Source organism: Psammomys obesus, unplaced genomic scaffold, assembly GCF_907164565.1.
Source record: "Psammomys obesus unplaced genomic scaffold, mPsaObe1.curated_primary_1811, whole genome shotgun sequence".
Taxonomy (NCBI): Eukaryota; Metazoa; Chordata; class Mammalia; order Rodentia; family Muridae; genus Psammomys; species Psammomys obesus.
The window spans coordinates 462,485-486,112 of NW_026585587.1; the positions used below are offsets into that span (position 1 = coordinate 462,485).

General features: G+C 39.4%; 1 protein-coding gene across 1 annotated transcript in view; it reads left to right on the forward strand.

Annotated features, from left to right (window-relative positions):
* The window catches only part of Fmn2 (formin 2), a 302,407-nt gene that overhangs the window by 112,986 nt on the left and 165,793 nt on the right, over positions 1–23,628 (forward strand). Inside the window, exon 7 of the mRNA XM_055608481.1 lies at positions 21,748–21,835. Within this exon, the coding sequence (XP_055464456.1) occupies positions 21,748–21,835 (88 nt within the window). The remainder of the gene's footprint in view (positions 1–21,747; positions 21,836–23,628) is intronic.

Genomic DNA, 23,628 nt, shown 5'->3' on the forward strand with positions numbered 1-23,628 from the left:
TCAATTGGCACTTTCAAACTGAAGCTTAATCTTTTTGGCAGATGGTTGCCCACCAAAAGAGAGTGAAATCACATATGTGAGACAATCTTCGCTATTATATGATTGAATGAAAGTTTTCATGGGACAGAAAAAATATCCTAGAGTAAGTCCTCCTGGTCTCTGTCTGATGTATATCTCCCTTCCAAGTTTGACCCTCCTTTAAAAAAGTTACTGAATTATGTCTCAAATTCAGATATCTCCATTGCTCTGTTTGCTCACTGGACCCTTGTAGCACATAACTTCACGTTTGCAGGAAATCGTTTTGCTTATGTAATTACAAAACATATCTTAACATGTCTGTGTCTTTTGTTTGCTCATTTATCTTCCTGGTTTGAAATTGTTACACTAGAGTTAAAAGCCTACTTAAAGTGTTATTTTATATTTAGTTATAAACTCTTTTACTTAAACCATATTTCCAAGAGGAATGAGTGTAGTTGTCTCACCTAAGCTTAAAATTTCAGATTGCTCGAGCATCTTTATTGCTTCTGCTGCTTTCTCAAACTGCGATATAATTAGTGTTCCATATAGGGCAACCTGTACTACATAAAAAATTCTGGAAGAAATAGTTGACTTATGACTCATTACAAAAGCAACTACTTTTTTTTTTTTTTTTTTTTTTTTTTTTTTTTTTTTTTTTTTTTTTTTAATACATCAGCTTTCTTTCTTGATCCAACATGTTGGCTGTTCTTGAGGTTGCTGATATGGCCTCACAGATACCACTTTTCTGTTTTAATCACCAGGCCATTCCTCCCTTATAACTGTCTGCTGTAGTTTTCTTCACCTGACCACCCACAATTATACTTAATCTGCCATTGTGGTCATTAATTTTTTCTACTCATCTTACTCTGTTTTTGCTATTTTACACATGTATTTATCTTCTCCTGTTTCTTTCTACATCAACATTATATTTTCCAAATGTAGCCTTTTGCACATGGGTGGTTTATGGCTTGCTCACACTTTTTATTTACTCATCAATTTTATCAGGTATCTTATCAATTGATGTTATTGGAACCTCTTCCTCTATCTATCCTGAAGCCTCCTTTGTGAAATCCTGTCTCTTGATAAGATGTGATTATTATTGTTGTTATTATTACCATGGTTACTGTTAAGTGTCACAGAACTCACTTGAAAGGAACAGCATTGCTACAATGACACACACTAAGGTTCTGAGCAAAGATGACATTTGAAAAAAGTCCTGATAACTATATTACCATAAGTAGGATTAACTCTAATTACTGCTAATTAGAGAGACAACCAAACCAATGGCTTCTCCCTCTTTTTTAAATTCTCATAAAAAGAAAGAGGAGCAAGAAGCAGATCTTGGACACTGCACATTGAACTTCTCACCATGGGGTCCCCCAGTGATCACTTTGGAAAGGGGTTCTGGGTTAATCATTGGTATACCCGCTGGCAGCCAGCACCTGTGTATTTCAGAGGACCTTTCCATTCTGAAACACACCTTCCATCCGGAGAAAGAAGTGTGGATGGAGCGGCTGCTCCTGTGAGCAACCCCCCTCTCCAAATTCTTTGGCTGATAGTCTTCTTAATTCAGCTTCATTCCTTTTGCCAATTCTCACCAGAGTTCCCTTCAGCACTGGGCACCAGGTAGTTTGTCTAGGGAGGAAGAAAAAAAAAAATGGCAGAAGAAATTAAACCGATTATTGAATTTTTTTGCATTAACAACCTCCTCAGGTGACTCTGATCCCCCTACCCTCGTCATGATTCTTCCCTTCTTCCCGATGACCCCTGAAAAGAGGAGAAAAGGGTGAGAAGGGCCAAGGAAATGGTCCACACTGGGCAGAACTTCAGTTGGAGAAGATATCAAGGGTGTAGAGATCTTCCAGAAAAGGGGAAATCCATTGTAGAAGAAAGGGAAGCGGGCTCTGGAAGGGTGAGTGCCCCCAGCCTTGTCTGTGCAGGTGCTGGTTTGCATCTCTTTAAGCCCAAGTCCACTTCCAGTTGCATGTCTGTTTCTGTTTTTTTTCCTGACACAAAGAGACATATTCCATCTTGCCGTAACTGTTTGTTCGACAATGCTCACGTGGCGTCTGCTTTAAAAGACGCCTAAGATGTAGTCACCAGACTGTAAAACACATGTGTGTGGACGTCCTCACTGTAAGTTATAGTTGGAAAAGCACATCCAGTCAGATGAAGACAGCCTCCATCCAGTCCTCACGCCTGCTATGCCCTTTATTCCTCCAGCCACGGTGCTAGCAAGCCAGAGATACAGACTTCAGTTATTTTCTTTCCTACCTGTACTTCAGACTAGAATCTGTATTGTTCAAAAGTGGGAAATAGCGGAAGCAGAGGAAGGGTTGGGGTATGATTCGTTCCTTAAAGCATTCACCTTGAAAGTACATGGACCTACATTTGATTCCCAGCACCAGCATAAAAGCTGAGTATAGTAATATACACTTGTAGCCCAGAGCTGAGAACATGGAGACAGGCAGGTCCCTGGGGCTTGCTGTCCAGGAAGCCTCACACACTTGCTATGATAAGAGACTGTTTAAAAATAAAGTGAGGGACATCTCTCTAGGAACTGTACCCAAGATTTCCTCTGGCCTCCACACAAGTTCATACACATATGCATATAACACACACACACACACACACACACACACACACACACACACAAATAGAAAAGAAAAAGGAAGAAGGCTCATATATTGCAACAAATCATAAATAAATATTTGTACCTAGACTATCCTCACACACAAGCTGTAGATTGGAGTTATTTCTAAGAAAAAAACAGCAAACAAGGATGAAGTTGAAATTGCCAAAATAGTCATTTCTTCTTTCCCAAGACCGCATTTATTTATGCCAGCTTTTGCCATTTGTGTATCTGTGAGGAACATAAAACTTAGTATGACCTTGTTTCAGGGGCGTTGTCTTCCCCTTGTTGGCTACTCTGGGGTTAAGGGTTTATGGGTATGGGTGTCCACTCCTTTAGTGGGTTCAGTATCGTGTTTCCTAGCAGTTCCTAAGGAGAAAAGGAATATAATTTGGGTCCTTAGGCCAATGTTCTATCTCTGATCTCACAAAACCAAACAAAGGGTTTAGAGGATGGCAACAATTGTATCTCCATAACAATTTTTCTCCTGACTTTGTTGAATAATCGTAATGAAATATGTAACAAATATAGTCATTAAAATTGTCACCAATTTAAAAATATAGTTAGGAATTAAAAGTAATAGCAAATAATAAATTATACAAGATAGTAGATTTGGTTATATTTTCATATTTTATAAAAAGGAAAATAGAAAAGGAACAGATGGATTAGTAAAAGGAGATAGGAAGAAGTGACCCAGTGTCTCAGCCAATAATGATAAGAAAGCAAGACAAAGCACAAAAGCTTTAAAAGATGAGAATGAAAAAGCAACATAAATCAGGGCTGATTAATTCAAGAAAGCAAAGAGAGGAGGGAGAAAGGAGTAGGAAGTGAGGATTAAAACTTGCATATTAAAATCGGGGTGTGGTGCTCATACACAATCATAGCACTTGGAACACTGAGGTAGGACTCTAAGCCAGAGCCCTGCCTGGGCCTCTTTGTGAGTCAAAAATCAAAACTAAAGTAGAACAAAATGAGAGAAAAGAAAGAAATTAGATGTGAGAAGAAGAGAAGACAGAAGAGGAAGCCCTGATAGAAAAGGAGGCCTCTGAATATAGGTTATTGTGGTACTTGCCAAGTGTATTCAAGGCCCTGGTTTTAACCCCCAGAACCACAGGAAAGAAATGGGGTTGGGGTGGATTTGAAATAGCATAAAAAATTATGCAACAAGTGACTGTGGAAAATAAAAAGTCCCTGTGAAAATGAAATAAGAAAAAGGTAACAAGGGAAATAAGGAGGTCAGTGTTCCGCCCTCTGAGTGGTCATCTGTACAGCAGCAATGTCTGGACCTACAAACTCTTCTTTCGGGGTTCTCTTCAGCTCAGTCCCTTGTGGGACCTAGTCTGTGCTCCTGGCTTCCTTGGCTGTCCTTTGAGGTACTTGCCTAGCAGCCAGAGGGTGTGGTTTATGGTCTGAGCCAACTCTGATTGACGCTTCTGGTCAGAACCCCTTGCGACAGGCTCCAAGCCTTCTACCAAGCTGATCCAAGTCTCCAGTACCTTAGAATGTCTGGTTATGGGTGGAGAAATGATCGTGCAGGGTGCATCAGTCCAAACGTGGGGGTGGTAGAGACTGAGGCTTGCTGGGCTGGGTCTTGCCAGGGTCCAACTTCCCACTACTTAGCTCCTATGCATAGTCACTTGCAACCAACTCCTTGCTCCCAACCCTGGAGCTCAGAGCTCTCCTTGGTAGTTTCTCTGATGGAGGTCCTCACCAGAAGGATACTCAAGTAGGCACAAGCACATACAACCCCTCCTTATGACTCCTCATTTCTACAGTAGAACCTCTGTGGTCTGGCCTGTAACTCCCTAAGTAGCTGAGGATGACCCTGAAGTTCTGAGTCTCTTACCTCTAATTCCCAAGTGCTGAGATTACAGGTTTACAAAAGATAACATGTTTTGTCTATGTGATGCTGGGAGTTAAATCGGGAGCCCCAAGTATACTACACAAGCACCCTAATTAGCTGAACTGTGTCCCTAGCCCCTGAAATTCTGATTCAGCATCTTTCCCCTATAGCCAGACCAGTGCTCCCAGCTATCACATGACACTTGCTATACATTCCTGGGGCCAGGACAATGCAAAGACATTTGATTCCCAGTGCCACAACATAAAGAAGCCTTGCAAGATGCATTGGGTCTTGCGCACTGACTGAATCCCTGGAAAAGGAGCAAACTGTCTTAGTGGCATTGTGCTGTACACACACCAGGGCCCACTTCTCTGACTGACTTCTGCTCAGTGCTATGAACTATGCTTCCCAGGTCTCTTCTCTGGTTTTGGATCCTTTCCTCGGTCTCCCATGGTATTTATGTAACCTACAACCTAGAGCTTCCTCCCCACCTCCACTCCTAGCCCCCGCCTCTCGACATTCTGCTTTCTGAACACTGGAGGGATGTATATGACATATATGTATATGTTTGTATTTTTTCTTTCTAATTTTTTCCTGTCTCTTCACCAGTAGTAGAACCATAGTGAGAGAGCTTTCAGACCCTCTTTCCCTTCCTCCTCTGCCCTGTCACCTTAGTGATTCCACATGCTCATGGATTCTCTTCTTGTATTTCATTTTCTCAAATTTTACTGTTTTTATTATTTTTAGTTGATAAATGCATTTACTTATTTATTTGAGACAGGATCACATTCTGTAGCTCTGGCTGACCTGGCCTCAGATTCACAGAAATTCATCTTGCCAGGCCCTCAACTGTTTTTATTTTGTTCTGTGTTTCAAAGAGCCTGTCTGTCTACTACTGAAAGGTCAGTGTCTTCCTGCTGTTACCCACATCTTGTGATTTCCAGCTGCTCCAGACCCATCCTCCAGAGATGCTAGTGATGGTGAGGAGACTGGCCTCAGCCATACTCCTTTTTGTGAGGAGTTTTGCTAAAACTACTTGCTGTTGTTCAGGTGAATGTGGGCACAGCTATACACCGAGCTCTCCTCTTTGCACATAACATGTGATCTTGTGCAACTGGGTCTTGCCCATCGTCAAGTTCCTCCTCTAAAAAACTGCCAAGATGCATTTAGTTTCTTACTCTTCATTCTCAGTACCTTTCCCTTTTTTAGCATTTTAGAAGTGGACCATGTAAGCACCCCAGCTGGACCTTTGTCCTGGGATGGAATCACTTAGAGAAGGAGACACATGTCTTCCACTGAGATTTAGTCACGGTGTAGTGTCATAAGGGAATTTCATAGGAACAGGAAGATAACCAAAGATCCCATGTGGCATTAATCTTCTCCATGCCTGTTGAGTGAGTACTAACCTTGTGCCAAGCGCTGAGCTGCATGCTTTGTTTTTGCAGGGCAAAGTAGAGAAACTAAAGATTAAGCCTAGGGTTTGAGAAGTCAAAATTGAGTTACAGCTATGGCATTCTAAAGGTGACCTGACTTTCACTGTTACCCTAAACTTAAGAGAATGACACTGAACTAGGAGAGAGAGAAATTCACATAATTCCACTCTAGTCTTTGGTTCTTAAACTGGTTGTCTAAGCCTTCTGAATGAATCCTGCAAAGGATTTTGACATGGCTTCATTTTGTCTTCTACGAATTTCCCACAGAGTCTAGACAGAACGAACTGGCTGAGCAATTGCAATTCAGTAAGTAACATTACCAGTGGCTCTTTCCAAGGATGCTTGTATGCTCAGAGACAAGTCAAAGTCAATATTCACCAGTCTCTTTGTGCATATAAGTATAGTGCTTGTTCTGGGGCTGCGGATGGCTATTGCTCAAATGAAAATGACTGAGAAGAAAGAAATAAATGAAGAATGATTATGGGTTAGAATTTGGACGATATAGGTACTGATCCAATATTTGTTGAATAGTTACATTCACAAACAGGAAAAATATCTTAAAGGCTGTGTATACACTTATCTGCTCCTGCAGACTTAACCAATGGTCGTGGATAAAGTCATGAAAATTTAATTGATGAATTCTAACTGTATTTAAGCCTCATGTACATGTTTCTTTACATGTAATATTTGAAACCATTGGGAAGAGCTCTAACAAGTTGATGGGGATTGTACGTGATTTAATTAACTTTGTTGTCTTTGTTTTAAGATTTTTTTGTCTTTTTAAAAAAATATTTCATTAAATTTTTTTTTAATTAATTTTTAAACCAAATTCTGTTTTCTGTGGACACTAGGCATGCAGGTTCTACACATAAGCACACATATGAGTTCAGGCAAACATATCCATAACAAAAAAAAGCATACATATTTTTAAAATAATAAATTACAATACACAATAGAGTAGTGATCCTCAATAAAAATTAAGAATTTACTTTTATGATCAATAATACTGACCTCTTTCTTATACAAGAGGTAATGTGAGCAGTATATTCCCATTTCTATAAAGTTCAAGAGTAGAAAAAGGTAATTTGTAGCAATCAGAACTGGATTAAAAGCATGGATAGCAGGGATTGATGGAGATTTCATTGGTACAAGTAATATTCTATACAGTAAGATAGACATGTCAACCCGATACATAAACTAGACTCAACAAAGAGAAGGGAGCCTCAAGGAAGAAAATGCCTGCATAAGGTTGGACGAGAGGCAAGCCTGTGTGGCATTTTCTTAATTAGTGATTGATGGTTGAGGGCCCAGCGTATTGTGGGTGGTTCTCCCTTTCCCTGGGCTGGTGGTCCTGGGTTCTATAAGAAAGAAGGCTGAGCAAGCCATGGGAAGCAAGCCAGTAAGCAGCACCCCTCCATGGCCTCTGCATCCGTTCCTGCCTCCAGGATCTTTCGCTGCTTTAGTTCTTGTTCTGACCTCCTTTGGTGATTAACAAGAGCATGGACGTGTGAGCCAAATAAACTCTTTCCTCAAACAATTTGCTTTGGTTATGGTGTTTCATCACAGCAATAGAAATCCTAACTAAGACAGGTAGATAGAAGATGGATAGATGTATAGTTAGCTAGATGAATAGATAGATAGATAGAGATAGATACATACATAGAGATAGATAGGTGGTAGATGGTTGATAGGTGATAGGTACATAGATACATTGGTAAATACATAGGCAGATACACGAATACATGAATACATAGATTCACAGATAGGCAATTTTTAAATAAACTAGTACAGTTTTTTATCATTTTATTATTGTTGATATTTAATTCCAATATTTTGAAAACTAAAATTTCTAAACAGTAGACACTTAAAAGAATCATTCTGTTCCCTAAATAACAAAATATTAGTTTAGAATAGCAGAATTGAAGATGTCTTCAGAAATAGAAATAATAAATGACTTGTTTATTGTTGGATGCAGCAGATGTGATACAATTCTTTGATCCAATATGGAATATAAGCAAAATACAGTTTTGTTTTTTTTTTTGAAAATGATGCCACTTTAAAAAAAAAAAACAACTAGTTTATAAAAGCTTAGTCAGATATTGAAAATTTGATTCGTTTTTTTTTAAGTTTTTTTTAATTTTATTTTTTTCTTATCAGTTACATTTTATTAACTCTGTATCCCAGCCGTGTCCCGATCCCTCATTCCCTCCCAGTCCCTCCCTCCCTCCCTCATCTCCACCTTGCCCCTTGCCAAGTCCACTGATAGGGGGAACCTCCTCCCCATTCATCTGATCCTGTTTTATCAGGTATCTTCAGGACTGGCTGCAAAGCTCTCCTCTGTGGCCTAACAGGACTGCTCCTCCCTTGGGGGGTGGGGAGGCCAAAGAGATTCTTTTATATTAGGTACCATAGATTAACCTACCAACAAGACACTGTTTATATCACCTTTACTTTAAATTCCTGATGGAGGTTTTTGGAAAATCAGCCAGTTGTTTAGGCAGTATGGAATTAAAAAAAAAAAAAAAAAATTACAAGCTCGTGAGAAAACAGGAAACCTTCCTTCACAGGGGGTGATCCATCTTGATAGGCCTAAAACAATCAGCGACTGTGAACGAGGCCAGGAAGCAAGTTCTGTCCTTCTCAAAGTGTCCAAAAAAATTAATACCATGCTGAGGACTGGAGAGCATGGGAAGAAAACAGAGTACTCACAGAATCCTGAGGTTTACGCAGCCATTTATTCAATAAATGGATGCTAGCTGAGTCATTCCTCCTCTGGACATTTTACCTTTCCTTAGTAAAACAAGAAACTAGTCACTGGAGTTTCATTACTGGCTTTTCCTTGTTTGTCATTCATCTTATCACTATTATCTACTTTTTTTCTGAAATCGAGTAATACACAAAACAGAATATCCAATGAATGTTACTGTTTTTCTAACAATTTGTAAAAGACTTTTCTCTCTTATGGCTAATGTGTACCTACTAATTACATATGATAACACAGAGTACTAAGGCCTGGGGAAAATAAGGTTCAGTGTGCTCCTTACACCGCAGATGCGTCTTCTTCACGCTGCACCTTACAGGTTATCTATGGGATTATCAGGAGAATAACTCTGGAGCTGGATCATTTCTGGCCTGTCTGCTTAATGAGTGTGTGACTCTGATCCTGCCATATCCACTGTTAAATGCCTAGGACACAGCACTTAGTCCTTGGGGTTTTTGTTGTGATTTCAAGAATAAATGGGAGAAAGCCCCTTATGTGCAAAATAATGCTTTCTCAAAGCACAGTTGCTGTAACTAATAACAAAAGTCTCTCAAAAAAATGATTCTTTCATCCCTTTGCTCCTTTCTTGAACCTTACCATACCAATATCATACTTTTCATCTATAATAATTAATAGATTCCACTGAGAGAATGCTGAAATCTCTGATGAGATGCTTAAGACATTTAATATACAACTGCTTTCACTTAGTGACTGTTTATTTTTAAGGTCTTTAATTTTTAATGTATGACTATTTTTGCTGCCTACATTAGCACTGTATGCATACCTGGTGCCTGTGGTGGATAGCAGAGGACAATGTATCCCTTGGAACTAGAGTTACAGATGATTGTGAGCTGCCATGCGGGTATTGAGAATGGAATCTAGGTCTTCTGAAAAAGCAACAAGTGCTCTTAACTGATGAGCCACCTCACCAGCCTCTAATTTTGTATGATCTATCTAGTTACTCCTTTTAAGTGTTCTCTTTTTAGTGCTGGGAAGCTAACTCAGCACCCTGAACATACAAGGCATGTGCTTGACCACTGAATAAAGAGTAGTTTTGGCCAGGCCATACAATTCTGAGATCTTGTACCCACAATAAAATTATTTTCTGATGCTTTAATCTTAGCCTAGATTATTATGACTGAATTTGGGAGGAAAAAAAAAAAACATGTAAAAATTTTAGGAAGAACACATATGTAAAACCAGAGCTTTAGAGGGAATTCTTTCAGGGTGAGTGCAGTTCATCAGACTTGCATGCAATCAGAAAGATGAAACACAGTTTTTTAATTACTAGGATATTTGAGCTGGTGAAGGGCCAAATTATATCTTGCATATATTGTGTGTGATGAAGCAGACTAGTCTGGCATAAAGATATAAAACTGAAGATTGTGTATTGTTTCAAATTTGAGGAGTTTAACCATTTTTGCATGTTCCCTCCATGCTCTGTAAAGTGGAGATGGTTGGGGATTTGGGATAATTGGTTTTAATTACAAAAGTATTTTGTTTTTGAAGCCCAACAATATTTATTTAAGCTCACTATTGTTACTGCAGTGTTTTTCAAATGTAAATTTTGAAAGTGCCACTAATTAGAATAAATATTTTATTAAAATGCATACCTAATGCTGTTTCCCTTCATTAGCTTAAAATCACTTTGAACTCTTGAAGCTTTTTGTTGTTTGCTTTTAGTTTTAATTTTTTAATTGCTCTTTTTTTTTTTTTTTTTTTTGCTGGTTTGGGTCATCAAATGTTCTAGTTTGGTCTAAGAAAGAGGTTTACATGGTCAAAAAATTGTTTAAAGAAAAGTATAAAAATCCAAAATATGTTCTTTTATTGTTGTTATTGCTGTTGTTGTTGTTGGTGAGTTCTTCTGCTGTGTTTGGTGTATGCAGGATTCTGGAAAAGTATGTGAGCGAGTGGATGAAGGGGTTCAAAATGAGCTGAGCAAGCCCCTGAGTGATAAGCCAGACTTAGCCAAATACAGCAAATCCTGACCTGCTGACCCTCCTTGTCCAGAGTCTTATTCACTTTCCAATATTGCATGTCAACCCCGGTGAAACAATACATGCTAGCTATTATTTTTGCAGATGTGTTTCAAGTATGTTACACATGTCACGCTCCAAGGATGTGTGATTAATTCAACTTGACTTCATTCAGAACAGGTCTATGACTCTGCTTCTTTTTAAATAAGCTAGGCTTAATTAGTCAATTAATTAACTTATAGTGCTTTGGATTGAACCCAAGGCCTGCCATATGTTTAACAAGTGTTTTGCTGCTAAGCTGCTCATCATCTCTAATGTTGGCCTTCTATGAAAAGAATTAAAGTTTGGCTATGGAATGTTCATTATCTCTACTTGAATGAGTCTTTCTTAGGGTCCTGGAGGTCACATGTGCCTTAATGTTTTCTGAACCATGTTTGTGAATTTTGCATTTTTAAATTTGTCTTTTATTTTTCTTTTTACCCAAATGGCAGAAGATAGTAAGCAAGTCTTTGTTATCAAGAAGCAGTAGAGAACAGAAAAAATGCATTTTATTGGGCCAGAAATCATCCTGTACATGCTTGCACACATTTGAAGTTCTTGTTTCCCGATAGTTTTACAAAGCCAGTACTATAGAACAAGGATTAGTAATAGGGACCAAATGGCAATAAAAGCAATAATCACAAAGTTGATGCTAATAGTTGAGGAATAGCATCTAGATTCTCTTGAAACCAAGAGACACAGGTCTTAACTAAAGTCCAAACAGCCAGAATGGATTGGCAGGGTAGGAAAACACAGAAAGTTTCCTTTTCTTTTAAAGTTTGTTTATTTATACATGTGAACACTTTGTTTGCATGTATGCCTGCATGACAGAAGAGGGCATCAGATCCCATTAGAGAACCACCATGTGGTTCCTGGGAATTGAACTTAGGACCTCTGGAAGAGTAGACAGTGCTCTTAACCGCTGAGCCATCTCTCCAGCCCCCAGAGAGTTTCTTTTGGCAACTCACCAAACTGCACTTCTGAGAGTCTTGCAGTCTTTGGGTTCTTCAGACTCAAAGGCAAGTGAAGTAAAGCTTATGCCATTGCCTCAGCCCTGTTCCAAAAGGCACCTTGGACACTGAGCTCAGAGGCAAGTAAATTGTGCTCCTGAAGATGGCATCTTTTTAAAGTGAAGGCTTCTAGAGTCTTATCAGGGAGGGGTGTCAAATGCCATATCATCATGTGCCATGCTGTGTCCGATCTGTTTGGGAAATCATGTCTCTGCTCCATCCGCCATCATCTGACAGTGTGCACCTATCACCCCAGCATGCTTAGTGTCAATGCCTTTTGCTGGCTTGCAGAGGATATGAATGCCTCTCTCGCCTGTGAAGTAACCACCCTGCCCCGAGGCTGACTGACAATCTTAGGAGAAGGTGACTGTAAATAAGATTACCCTCCTCTTTGGTTGCGAGGATGGATGGATTAAAGAGCTTCTGATAAACTCTTGGTCTGTAAAAATCCAACTCTTGGTCTGTGTCCTTCCTTTTTGAGGGCAGACCAGCTCAGATGTAAGATGTCTGTTGTTTTATGAACTAGCATGAGATAGCTCACAGAGGACTGTTTTATTGCTTACTAATTGCCTCTGGGCCAGAAATTGAGAGATCAGTTTATATTGTCAAAGTAAGAAAACTGAATCCAAATCAGAATCTCAGGATAGTCACAGCCTGGCTAAATACTCCTTAGAGAAACATTTTAAAGTCCCTAGGATGGCAGGAATTAGCCAGTGTATGGGCTGGTCTCTTTCTTAATTCTGGGTGCTTAGTGCCCATAACTTATTATTAACTGTGGCATTCCTCTTATCAGAATCAACTTAGGTGCTTCTACGGTGTTACGAAGTGTAACTGACAGTTGTCAGATTACTAAATGTAGTGTCAATACACTTGATATTTGAATACCATCCTACATTTAGGGATATTTTGCATGCTATATGGTTCATCTTATATTATAGGGCTAATATATATGGATTACCGACTTTTCTGGAAGTAGACGAACTGAGATCTATGGACCGAAGACCCATGGTCCAAAGTTACATAGCTGATAATTGAGATAGAGACAGGGCTCAACATCGTAATCTTAACCTAAATAGATGAACTCACTAAAAATCCCGAGATTGAGGAACATGTCGTCACAGTTGTGGTTCCTGTGCTCGGTTAGGTGTCAGCATTTCCTACCTGCTCATGTTCTCTTCTAAGCCTTGTCGTTACAGTGCCCTTGGCTGCTTTGCGCCCTTGTCAGTGCTCACGTGTGTTGTGTACCACTTGGCAAACTATGCTTTGCTCAGATAGCTGTGTGAGAAACAGTGGTTTGTACATTCTCTAATTCTGCTCTGGAATTCACCTTTCCCTAATCTCTGTGGTTGGCTTTTTATTTTACCTGGCTCCCTGAAGGATTTGCCTTATTGGATCTGTTTACTTATCCCCCTAATCTAATATCCAGTTTCCATAGAGGCTATGGTGTGTTGTTTCAGAAGAAAGCAGCATTCTCCCTTAGCTAGGAAATGGAGAACAATACTCTTATTTGGGCTTTGCATTTACATAATACACAAGTTACTTAGTTTTGTTTTTTTTTAAGTTTCTGATTTTACTAGTTATAAGAAAGTGCTGAAAACTTCAGATTGTCTGAATATGTAACACTGAGCCCTTTGATGGCTCATTATAATATTTATATTTCATGTAATACATCCAAAATATATTATTTTAAAATATATATTCTGAGTGGGCAGCATATGTAATTGTAGGTTGGTCAAGTAGTTATTTAACTGTGGTTTTGGTTAGTTAACCATATCGTCCATATCGTTTTTCCATTACATATTAGGAAGACTCTTAAGTGATAGGTGTTAAGTTGCAGTTATTGACTTGAGTTTAGCGGCAGAATGGCTGCACACCGATTCATTCACTGTTTCCCTTTCAGTACTTGACAGTTCTGCCTAAGCACCAGACATGGCACTTTTAGAAAAGTGTATATCCTATGGAAAAGGGATTCTCCAGAGTGGAGAACAGGAAGGTTAAGTTAGTTTAAAAGATCAGGTGTATATAGTTCAGGGCTAGAATGTTTCCTTAGCATGGACTGAATCCCGGGAACATGAGATAAACACACACACACACACACACACACACACACACACACAAAAAAAAAAAAAAACAGCCAAAAGGATTTGAGGTAGCTTGATATCTAACAAAAAACAGGAACCCTTTTTCTAAGTTGTCAGGAGGATTTCTGGCATGGGTTATAGCAGTTGAGGTAAGGTCAATATACCTTATTGCCTGAAATTTATCAGTCAGTGTGCTCAATATTGAAGTAAATTATATGACATAGTCTTTAACTCTAGCAGTATGTGTGTTTTATAGAGAATGTCCCAGAAATTACTGTGACACATACATGTCTTAGTGGGAGATAAGAATCTCTAAAGTCAGCCCTCAGGTGTTGTATGAGAGGCTGGGCATGTTTAGGAAAAGCATCTCAGATGCACAAGACTTCAGCTTTTCTACCCGATGAGTATGCCATTTGTCTATTATACCATTGTAAAATAAATCAGAAATAAAAGGGAGCATGGGCGGGTGACAGGGTGAAGGCAGGGCAGAGTCTTCATCTGAGCGTAGAACCGGGATCTTTAAGGCCGCATCACTGGAAATTGATTGTAAATACTGGTGCTGAGGGATGTGGGGAGGAGACTGTTGTCACAGACTAGAAAGGTGGAGAAGAAATCATCAGAGGAGACTGATGTGTGACTGCATATGGGCAATGAGGAAGAATGAGTCAAATGCTCCCATGGGGTTGACTGGGATTGTGGGATGGCTGACTGAGATGTATGGACGGTGAGACAGAGCCGATTTGGCAAACGCTGTTTGTTTCTACTTCCTGTTGACATCTGGTAATTTACCCCAATATAGGCATTGCCTGATGTACAATGTCTGGTCTGGTGTTTAGTAGACATATCAGAATATTTTGGGTCTATTGTGACAGAGGGAAAGTCTGGGCTGTCTGTTGTTCATGTCTCGGCATTTTTATTACTTCAGCCTCAGGGCAGAACATGATGGGGAAAATGGCTGATTTTCATAATTTTGTGTTTCATGATAATGAGAGAATACCCCAGAAGCTGAGAGAAGCATATACTCTCTTCAGGAGCTGTGCTTTCTTACTGCATTGCAGTTGGGATGTTAAATGGCTCCTAAAGGCACCTGTGTAGGTTCAGTCCACATGGGCTCACCATCAAGAGGTTAGGGAAACTAAGGGACAGGACTCAGTAGGAGATTCTCAGGTCATGTGGCACAGGCCTTCAGAGGGGACAGTGGTACCCCAGTCCCCTCTCTTCACTTCTTTTGCTTTCCTACTGTGAAATAAGTAGTTTTCCTTACCTAGAATTTATAGGACCATTCATCCCTTGTTGGAAATCCACAAAGCTGTATAACATAATAAAATCTTTTCTCTTTATTAGTTTATCACTTTGTGTATTTTTCATAGTGAATCAAAGATAACCCATACTCAGAGCTTTTTCTCAGGGCTATGCCTTATTATCAAATGGGCTATGGAAAATGTAATATTATCTGGGCAGCCAAGATGCTCAGTTTAAATGTCAAAATTCTATGGCTGTAAGATAAAAAAGTTTTGTAAGATAATGTTTTAAATATTATACCCACCATAATGGTCTTTTAATCTGTAAAATGGATATGGATAGAATTTGGCCATGTTGAGCTGAAGGAGGAAGGAAGGCATCTAAGTAGAAGATTATAGTAGATATTGACCAAAACCACTTTGCTAGATAGAAGATTATGCATAGTTGGTATCATTACAAAGGTTTAGAATTGTACAGGTAAGCAACAAAGAAGAGCAGGTTTCCACTGCATGTCAAGGTCATAGTTGATTTGGGAGCAACTACAGAAAGTCAGCAGAGTGCAAAGACTAGCAAAAGAATCCAGCAAGTGTACAGCTCAGTGGTAGAGCCTTGTATGTTCAAGATTCTTGGTTCAATTCCCTAGCACATCAAAAAGGAAGCAAAGCACTTAAGTGCTATATATGAAGGCAGAAAAAGAATAGGATCATATTTGTGGAATGGGTGAAATTTCAGTGACAAAAAACAAATGATGGGCGGGATGAGGGAGAGCAAAGGGACAGAAGACTGTTGAGGACACCAGGAAGTTTTAGTCAACATTGGATACATCATGCTCACATTAGTGTTCTCTCAGAGCGTCCACTGGGGAATGTGCTCTGTTACAGAAGAAAAAAAATATAGGGAGCTTGTACTGGAAATATGGAAGTACACTTTGGGTCATAGTTATGTCTGAGTGGATGGATCATATGTGTTCTACTGTTTAAGTATGTTTCTTAGTTGGGAATGATTGTGCTGGTGGTACATAGGCGGAACATGTAGCTACATTACTGATTCAGCAGTGAGACCTGCTCAATGACCAAAGAACCTTAGGCTTTACATAGAACATGTTTGTTTGTTTGTTGAGCTTCTGATACTTTTGCTTCCACTGCCCAAATTCTGGGGTTATAGGCATGATCAATAATGGTTGGCTTTAGATGCCATCTTTACCTTCCATTATTTGAATTCAACTTGAGACAGAGAAGGGGAGAGAGAGAAAGAAAGAGAGAGAGACTGAGACAGAGAGGGGGAGATGAGATACAGATGAGCTGTGTAGGTCCTGGTCAAAGGCAAATGTGTTTAGTGGTGTTTATGAAGTTGTTAGGGCTACTTAACCAGCATCGCCCAGTACATTGTATGTAACTAATTCTTCTAGAAGCCACACTTTAAAATTTATGAAGAAAGACATGAGATTAAGGTGAAGGTATTACGTATGATTCAGGGTTAAAATACTAACTTTTGGATGTGCAATCCACATGAAAATTACTGAGATCATTGATACTTCCCCTTAAAACAGAAACAAAGCCAGGAATCTTCTAGGCCTGTGCATTTTTTACGTGCCTGGTCAGCCGCATGTGGCTTGTTGTTCTGTATTAGTTACTGTGGTTTTAGAGACTTGGAGCCTTTTGTTCTCTCTTGCTGCTAATGCTGGTTTCAGTTTGTTGCTTGCAGGTCTGCCGTTAGGGTATTATATTAGGGTTTCTTTTTTATTTTAATGATTTAATTTTAATTTATTTTAATTCATTGGGCAGTGGCCCTAGTAGGCATGCATTCTACATTAGTATCATGTTGTTTTACTGTCTTGACCACTATTTGGTGGTAAAGCAAGTGAGTGGCAAGGAAGAATCTTTTCTGCCTTCTGTTTTTAACCATAGTACTTGGTTTTCAAAGCCACCTTCTTAGTTATATTTTAAATGACTTGGATTGGCCATGCACAAGGCTCTAGGTTCGCTTCCCAGCACTAAAATAAAAATGAAAACACGACTGGTCAGCAATGACGTGAAGAGTGCTGTTCATGGGAAGCAACCATCTGGATGTATATGTCTGAGGAAAATACTTGCCATAAGTCTTCCTTGTATTGTGCTAGCCAAACAGCAGATTCTGAACCCTTAGTTCAACCTCTTATGATGCTTCCAAACATTTATATGCAGGGCACACATTTCCATATAAATTACTGAAAAATAAAAAGACCTTCCCAAAGCAAATATCTACAAATTTCGATTCAGTATACCAAATAATATTCCATATAATTGTTATAAAAGTATCTAATGCTTGCTCCCATGTACCATGGACACATGGGCACAGCTCACAGAATGGCAGCAGCCTGCAGTTCACATTTTGTAAAGCTTTCTGTTTTGTGAGTGTGGTTATTTTCATGGGGGCCGTTCATTGGTGTGTGTCTTCCATTTTACAGATCAGGAATCAGGTCAAAAGGAATCAAGAGAGTTTGTAGGATGTTGGAATTCATATCCAGACTTGCAGCTCAACTATTAAGGTCTCTTGCAAATGCAGAGAAGTTACCCTTTTCCATTTTTCACCTTCAGTTTATATATGCCTGCTAGACAGTACCTGAGCCGCACTGTCAACTGGCTGTGTTCCAATGTGCCATCTTCCCTTTCCTCCCTTGACACAGTAAGACAGCCCTGCTCACTTTTACAGAATGGTAGGTGAAGTGGAATAAAACACACACATAAACATCTATGGTTGTTTTTTGTCTTATGTAAATTTGTATCTAACTTTAATGGGATTCCCATTGATTTAATTAATTTAAAATTCTCTCAGATTCTTATTATTAGAAATTTCTATGCTTAACTAGTTGGCTAAGTAATAGGGATTTCATATAACACAGAAAGACAAATATTTAATGATCTTCATGAATATCTGTCATTATATATCCATTAGCTTTGCTGCTCTATTTTCATATAATGGGAAACTTTATATAGGCAGTGGAAACAAACCATGATTATCTCCTTGGTGCCATAGCCCTTCGGACCAACATTACTTAATGTTTATTTTAAACCCATTTATAGCTATTTACACTAGTTTGGTTGTAGAAGGGCCTTGAATGTGTTCACTGGGACCATATTGTTAGGAGCTTTAGTTACATTCTGTTCCGTGGCCAGATATTGAACCTTGTCAAAGCTTGCCTGTTGCTGCTAATACATAACACTAGGGAAATAATTTAAGTTGGAAAAAAAAAAAACTTAGAAGCTAAGCAAGAAGGAGGACCCTGTATAAGATGCTCACTCTTCATTCAGAAAGGCAAATGAGATAAACATCGGAAAAGGGAGAAAACAAGGAACAAGACAGGAGCTTACCACAGAGGGCCTCTGAAAGACTCTGCCCAGCAGGGTATGGAAGCAGATGGTGAGACTCATAGCTAAACTTTGGGCAGAGTGCAGGGAATCTTATGAAAGAAGGGGAGATAGAAAGACCTGGAGGGAACAGGAGCTCCATAAGGAGAACAACAGAATCAAAATATCTGGGCCCTGAGAAAGACAAACATGGTATATACTCACTTATATAGACCTATAAGGTGTGATACACATAATGAAATCTGTACACCTAAAAAAGATAATCAAGAGAGCGGACATGGGGTAAGATGATCAATCCTCGTTTAGAAAGACAGATGGGATGTGCATTGAACGTATGACAGGAGTCTACTGAGCGCATTTGAAAGACTCTAACTAGCAGTGTTTTCAAAGCAAAGACTCATGACCAAACCTTTGGCAGAGTACAGGGAATCATAAGAAAGAAGGGGAGTTAGTCTGATGGGGAAAGGATAGGAGCTCCACAAGGACCAAATGTATCTGGGCACAGGGTCTTTTCTGAGACTGACATTCAACCAAAGACCATGTATGGATATAACCTAGAACCTCTGCTCAGATGTAGCCTGTGGTAGCTCAGTAACCAATTGGTTTCCCATAGTGAGGGGAACAAGGACCATTTCTAACAGGAACTCAATGACTGGCTCTTTGGCCTCCCCACCCCCCAAGGGAGGAGCAGTCCTGTTAGGCCACAGAGGATAGCTTTGCAGCCAGTCCTGAAGATACCTGATAAAACAAGATCAGATGAATGGGGAGGAGGTCCCCCCTACCAGTGGACTTGGAAAGGGGCAAGGTGGAGATGAGGGAGGGAGGGAGGGACTGGGAGGGAATGAGGGATTAGGACAAGGCTGGGATACAGAGTTAATAAAATGTAACTGATAAGAAAAAAATAAAATTAAAAAAAAATATCTGGGCCCAGGGGTCTTTTCTGAGACTGATACTCCAACCAAGGACCATGCATGGAGATAACCTAGAACCCCTGCACAGATGTAGCCCATGGCAGCTCAGTGTCCAAGTGGGTTCCCTAATAAGGGGAACAGTTGTTTTCTCTGACATGAACTCAGTGGCTGGCTCTTTGATCACCTCCCCCTAAGGGGGGGGGGGGCAGGCAGCCTTACCAGGCCACAGAGGAAGACTATACAGACAGTCTTGATGAGGCCTGATAGGCTAGGGTCAGATGGAAGGGGAGGAGGACCACTGGTATCAGTGGACTAGGGAGGAGCATGGGAGGAGAAGAGGAAAGGAGGGTGGGATTGGGAGAGCACAAGGAAGGGGATGAGGGAGGGAGCTACAGCTGGGATACAAAGTGAATAAACTGTAATAGATTTAAAAATAAATTAAAAAAATCTAAAAAAAAAAACCAAAAAAACAAAACGCACCATTTACAACTACCAAAGGATTCCTCTCCATTCATAGGTGTCTGATGTTTTTTGTTTGTTTGTTTGTTTGTTTGTTGTTTTTTTTTTAATTACAGGAGCAGAAGAAAAATACAGTAATCCCTTTGTAGAATTAAATGAAGTAATACATGTATCTGTTTTCTCCCTTAGTGTAGTATTTGAATTAATACTCAGTGGATGGTGTGGATCCCTCTGAGATGAGAGATGCCAAACTATATCTGTGCTGTACATTTAGCTTCCCACAGTTTCCTCTTAGTGTTATTCACACACACGCTGCTTCCAAGGCACATTGCTGCGGTCCCAGTGCCTCAGCACTTGGCCAGTCCCACCACAGCTTTCTGAAGCTGCTGCTGCTGCTGTTGCTGCTTTTGCTGCTACAGTTTTTGTTGTTGTCATTCTTGTCAGTTTCTTTGTTTTGTTTTGTTTCGTTTGTGAATAGTTGGCCCTATAGTACTATAGTATTGGAGTTGTCTTCTAGAATGTATTAGGGTGGAAATAGGAGAACTTTGGAATGGCATCATCTGGTAGCTTGGGCCGACTTGGGACTCGGAATCTTTTTTCAGAAGATCCCGGATAATTCAGTGCAATTACAGGGCGAGGCAAACTGCTTTGTTTATGCAGAGTCTATGTTCTTAATCTCTACAGCCTTCCTTCCTACTGGGGAAGTCTTAGGAAATCATTGTTGTAAGGCCATTAACTGAATCCTTTTAAAATTCTGATTGTATGGCCTAATTCTGTGGTTTTCAGATGTGTTAGTTCTGTGTTTTTACTTTTTGGCTGAGTCCTTGAGGATCTGACTATGTGTCTTTCTCTCATACCTTTGCTCACTGGGTTCTAAGGATGTTCCAGCTCGAGAACTTTGGATTCTTGTTCTCCAGGATGTTGGATAAAGACAGATGAAGAGATTCATAACTCAGACATTGGTTTTATTACACTGAGGGACTGTGACGTCTGTTCTTTAAGAGTTCTGTCTTCTTCTGTTCTCTTCTGGCTGATGCCAGTAATTATTTCCACTGTCTTATTTATTAGAATGTGCATTAAAGCTTGGAATCAAGCGTTTCTAAAACAAAATAGACAGGGCAAGTTTTGGGAAGGAATTATGGAGCTTCCTCTCTAAACAAGAGCCAATCACACTCACAAAGGTTAAAAATCAAAGAACAACAAGTAGATTCCAGCATTTTAGAAGGATATTGGACCTAGGTGTGGGGGGTGAATGGGAAGGATGGGTCTCTATCCGTGATACTAGAATTGTTTAGGAGATTCTCAAAATAGTGATCATACCGTATCCCCAGATTTCCTAGTAAGTGGGTTTCATTTACAGCCCAGGGAACCTACATTTTTATATTTTGTGGTGAAGGTCATGAACCACTGTGTAAAGAAGCCAGTTAAAGAACACTTAACAGCAACAACAACAACAAAAATATTAAAAAATAAAAAGAACACTGAACCAAACTGGGGGAATCAAGTACAGACTTTTTGCTTTGATCTGTGCAAAATGTAACATAGAAGTCAATGCTGGCATTGAGATGGAGAGCACAGCTTCAGAAGACACAGGAAAATTACCCTTGACTGACTTGATTCCTGCCTGCTATTTTCTACAAACAGAGGAGAGGGAACTATCTAGATTGATACCTGGTTTTTTAGCTTTTGTAGAAGGATGGAGAATAGTGGTTCCCTTATTCTGAGATATAAAGTTAAGAAGGAGACATTGGCTGGACGTTTGGCCAATTCTTAGGAGCTTGGCCAGATAGAGACTATGTAGCTAATTTTAAAGGAGATAACTTTTGGGAAAGCAGGAAGCTGCTGAGTGACTGGGGTGTAGTTATCATGCAAGAGAAACTGCAGATTATAAAGAAAGTGCAGAGAACAGGACTGAGATTCACTTAGGATTTTAAAATGTTACTCATTGTATTAGAGTTTAAGTTAATGTTTCTCATTTTCCTCTTTCCTGAACAGGTTGTCAAGTTGCTTAGCAACAAAAGATCACAAGCAGTAGGAATTCTAATGTCTAGTCTTCACTTAGATATGAAAGACATACAACATGGTAAGTTGTAAAAAAAACTTAAAATGCAGTCACTTCATACTAACATTTTGGGATAAACTTTGTGATACTTTCTAGAAGTGTTTTTCAACCTTTACTGTATTCATGGACTTAGCGTAACTGGAGCATTTTATTTCATGCAGTTTTTTTTTTTCCCCCGCTAGGTTACTATTAATATAAATTTTCTGCCTGTTTTATATCTTCTTAAAAGTCTAAATTTTCACAGGATGTTTTGAATCTGTTCTTTTGTGGCAATAAAAAAGCATGAGACTAGGTAGCTTTTATTTATTTGTTTACTCTTTTTATACCATGCAGACTGGGTAGCTTTTAAACAAGAGAATTTATTTCTGATAGTTCTAGAAGCTGCAGGGTGAAGATCATGGTTAGACTCAGGTGAGAGTCCCGTCCTGGAATTCAGAGAATCATTTTCTGCTTGTGTTCAGCTTGTGGAGAAGGAAGCTAAATGAGCTCTCATGCCTTTTGTTCATGAAAAAAAAAAAATCTCATTCCTGAGGGATGGACTCTCAACGTCTAATCAACCTCAAAGACTCTCATTCCTAATTCAAAGACCACCATGACTGGGGATGGGGGAGAGGGCAATTAACATTTCATAACACAAATAGTGTGGTCACAAGTCTGTTGCACAAATAGTCTGTTGTTATAAAAATTTTAATTTGGTATCATATGAAGCATGAGTCCCACTGGCTCTGTAACTAGTTAGATCGTATCTGAATGCCACCTTGCAGAAGTTACTAGTAAACACTAATGTGAACCAGATAGTGAAGTTCCTAGTCATTGAAAATAGTCAGAGAAGAAAGCCCCAAGAGAGAAGAATTAGTTGAACCTTCAGTCTCAGGTGCCTGATATAGAAGCATAATGCAAATAGGAGCCCAAAGTTCTAAACCAGACTGGTACCACCCAGTATGAGAGTTTCAGAAGTTACTTGCTGATTTGCTCTTTTGAAGATGTTCTTGGGATTAGAAATGCCAATTAGAGAACCAGATTGCTGTACTTAATGATGAACTAAAAACAGGCATTTCAAGAGGCTGAAGAACCATTTGTCTGAGATGTATTTAAAATGTTGGAGCCATGGTGGCACACACCTTTAATCCCAGCACTCAGGGAGGCAGAGGCAGGTGGATCTCTGTGAGTTTGAGGTCATCCTGGTCTACAAAGTCAGGACAGCCAAGGCTACACAGGAAAACCCTGTCTCAAAAAAACTAAACTAACCAACCAACCAAAACCAAAAACAAACCAATAAATAAATAAATACAAGCAAACATAAAACATGGGGTGGAATATAGGGTAAGTTCTCTTAGGTCCTCCTGTTCTAAGATTCTGCAAGATACTGAAAGAATAAAGCAGCTTCATTAAGCATATGACTCTCATGTAGAAAACTGGCCATTTTCCCAGGCATTTGGAGCAACTATATCATGAACCCCAGTTTCTTCTAATATAGAAAGACAGACTTGCTTTATCCACCTTTCTATCTATCTATCTATCTATCTATCTATCTATCTATCTATCTATCTATCTATCTATCTATTTACCTATTGTTTTAGTGTTTGTGTGTGAGTGTGTGTGTGTGTATGAGTAAGCCAGAAAAGGGCAAAAGATTCTTTGGATATAGAGTTAAAGGCATGTAAGGGCCACCTGACCTGGGTTCTTGGATCCAAACTCAGGTTCTAATGAAAGAGCAATAAGTACACTTAACCACTAATCTATCTCTTCAGCCCCTGAAATGCCTTTTCTAATCATCAGCAAAGGTGATTTCAAGTTATCCTTGCTGATTGGCA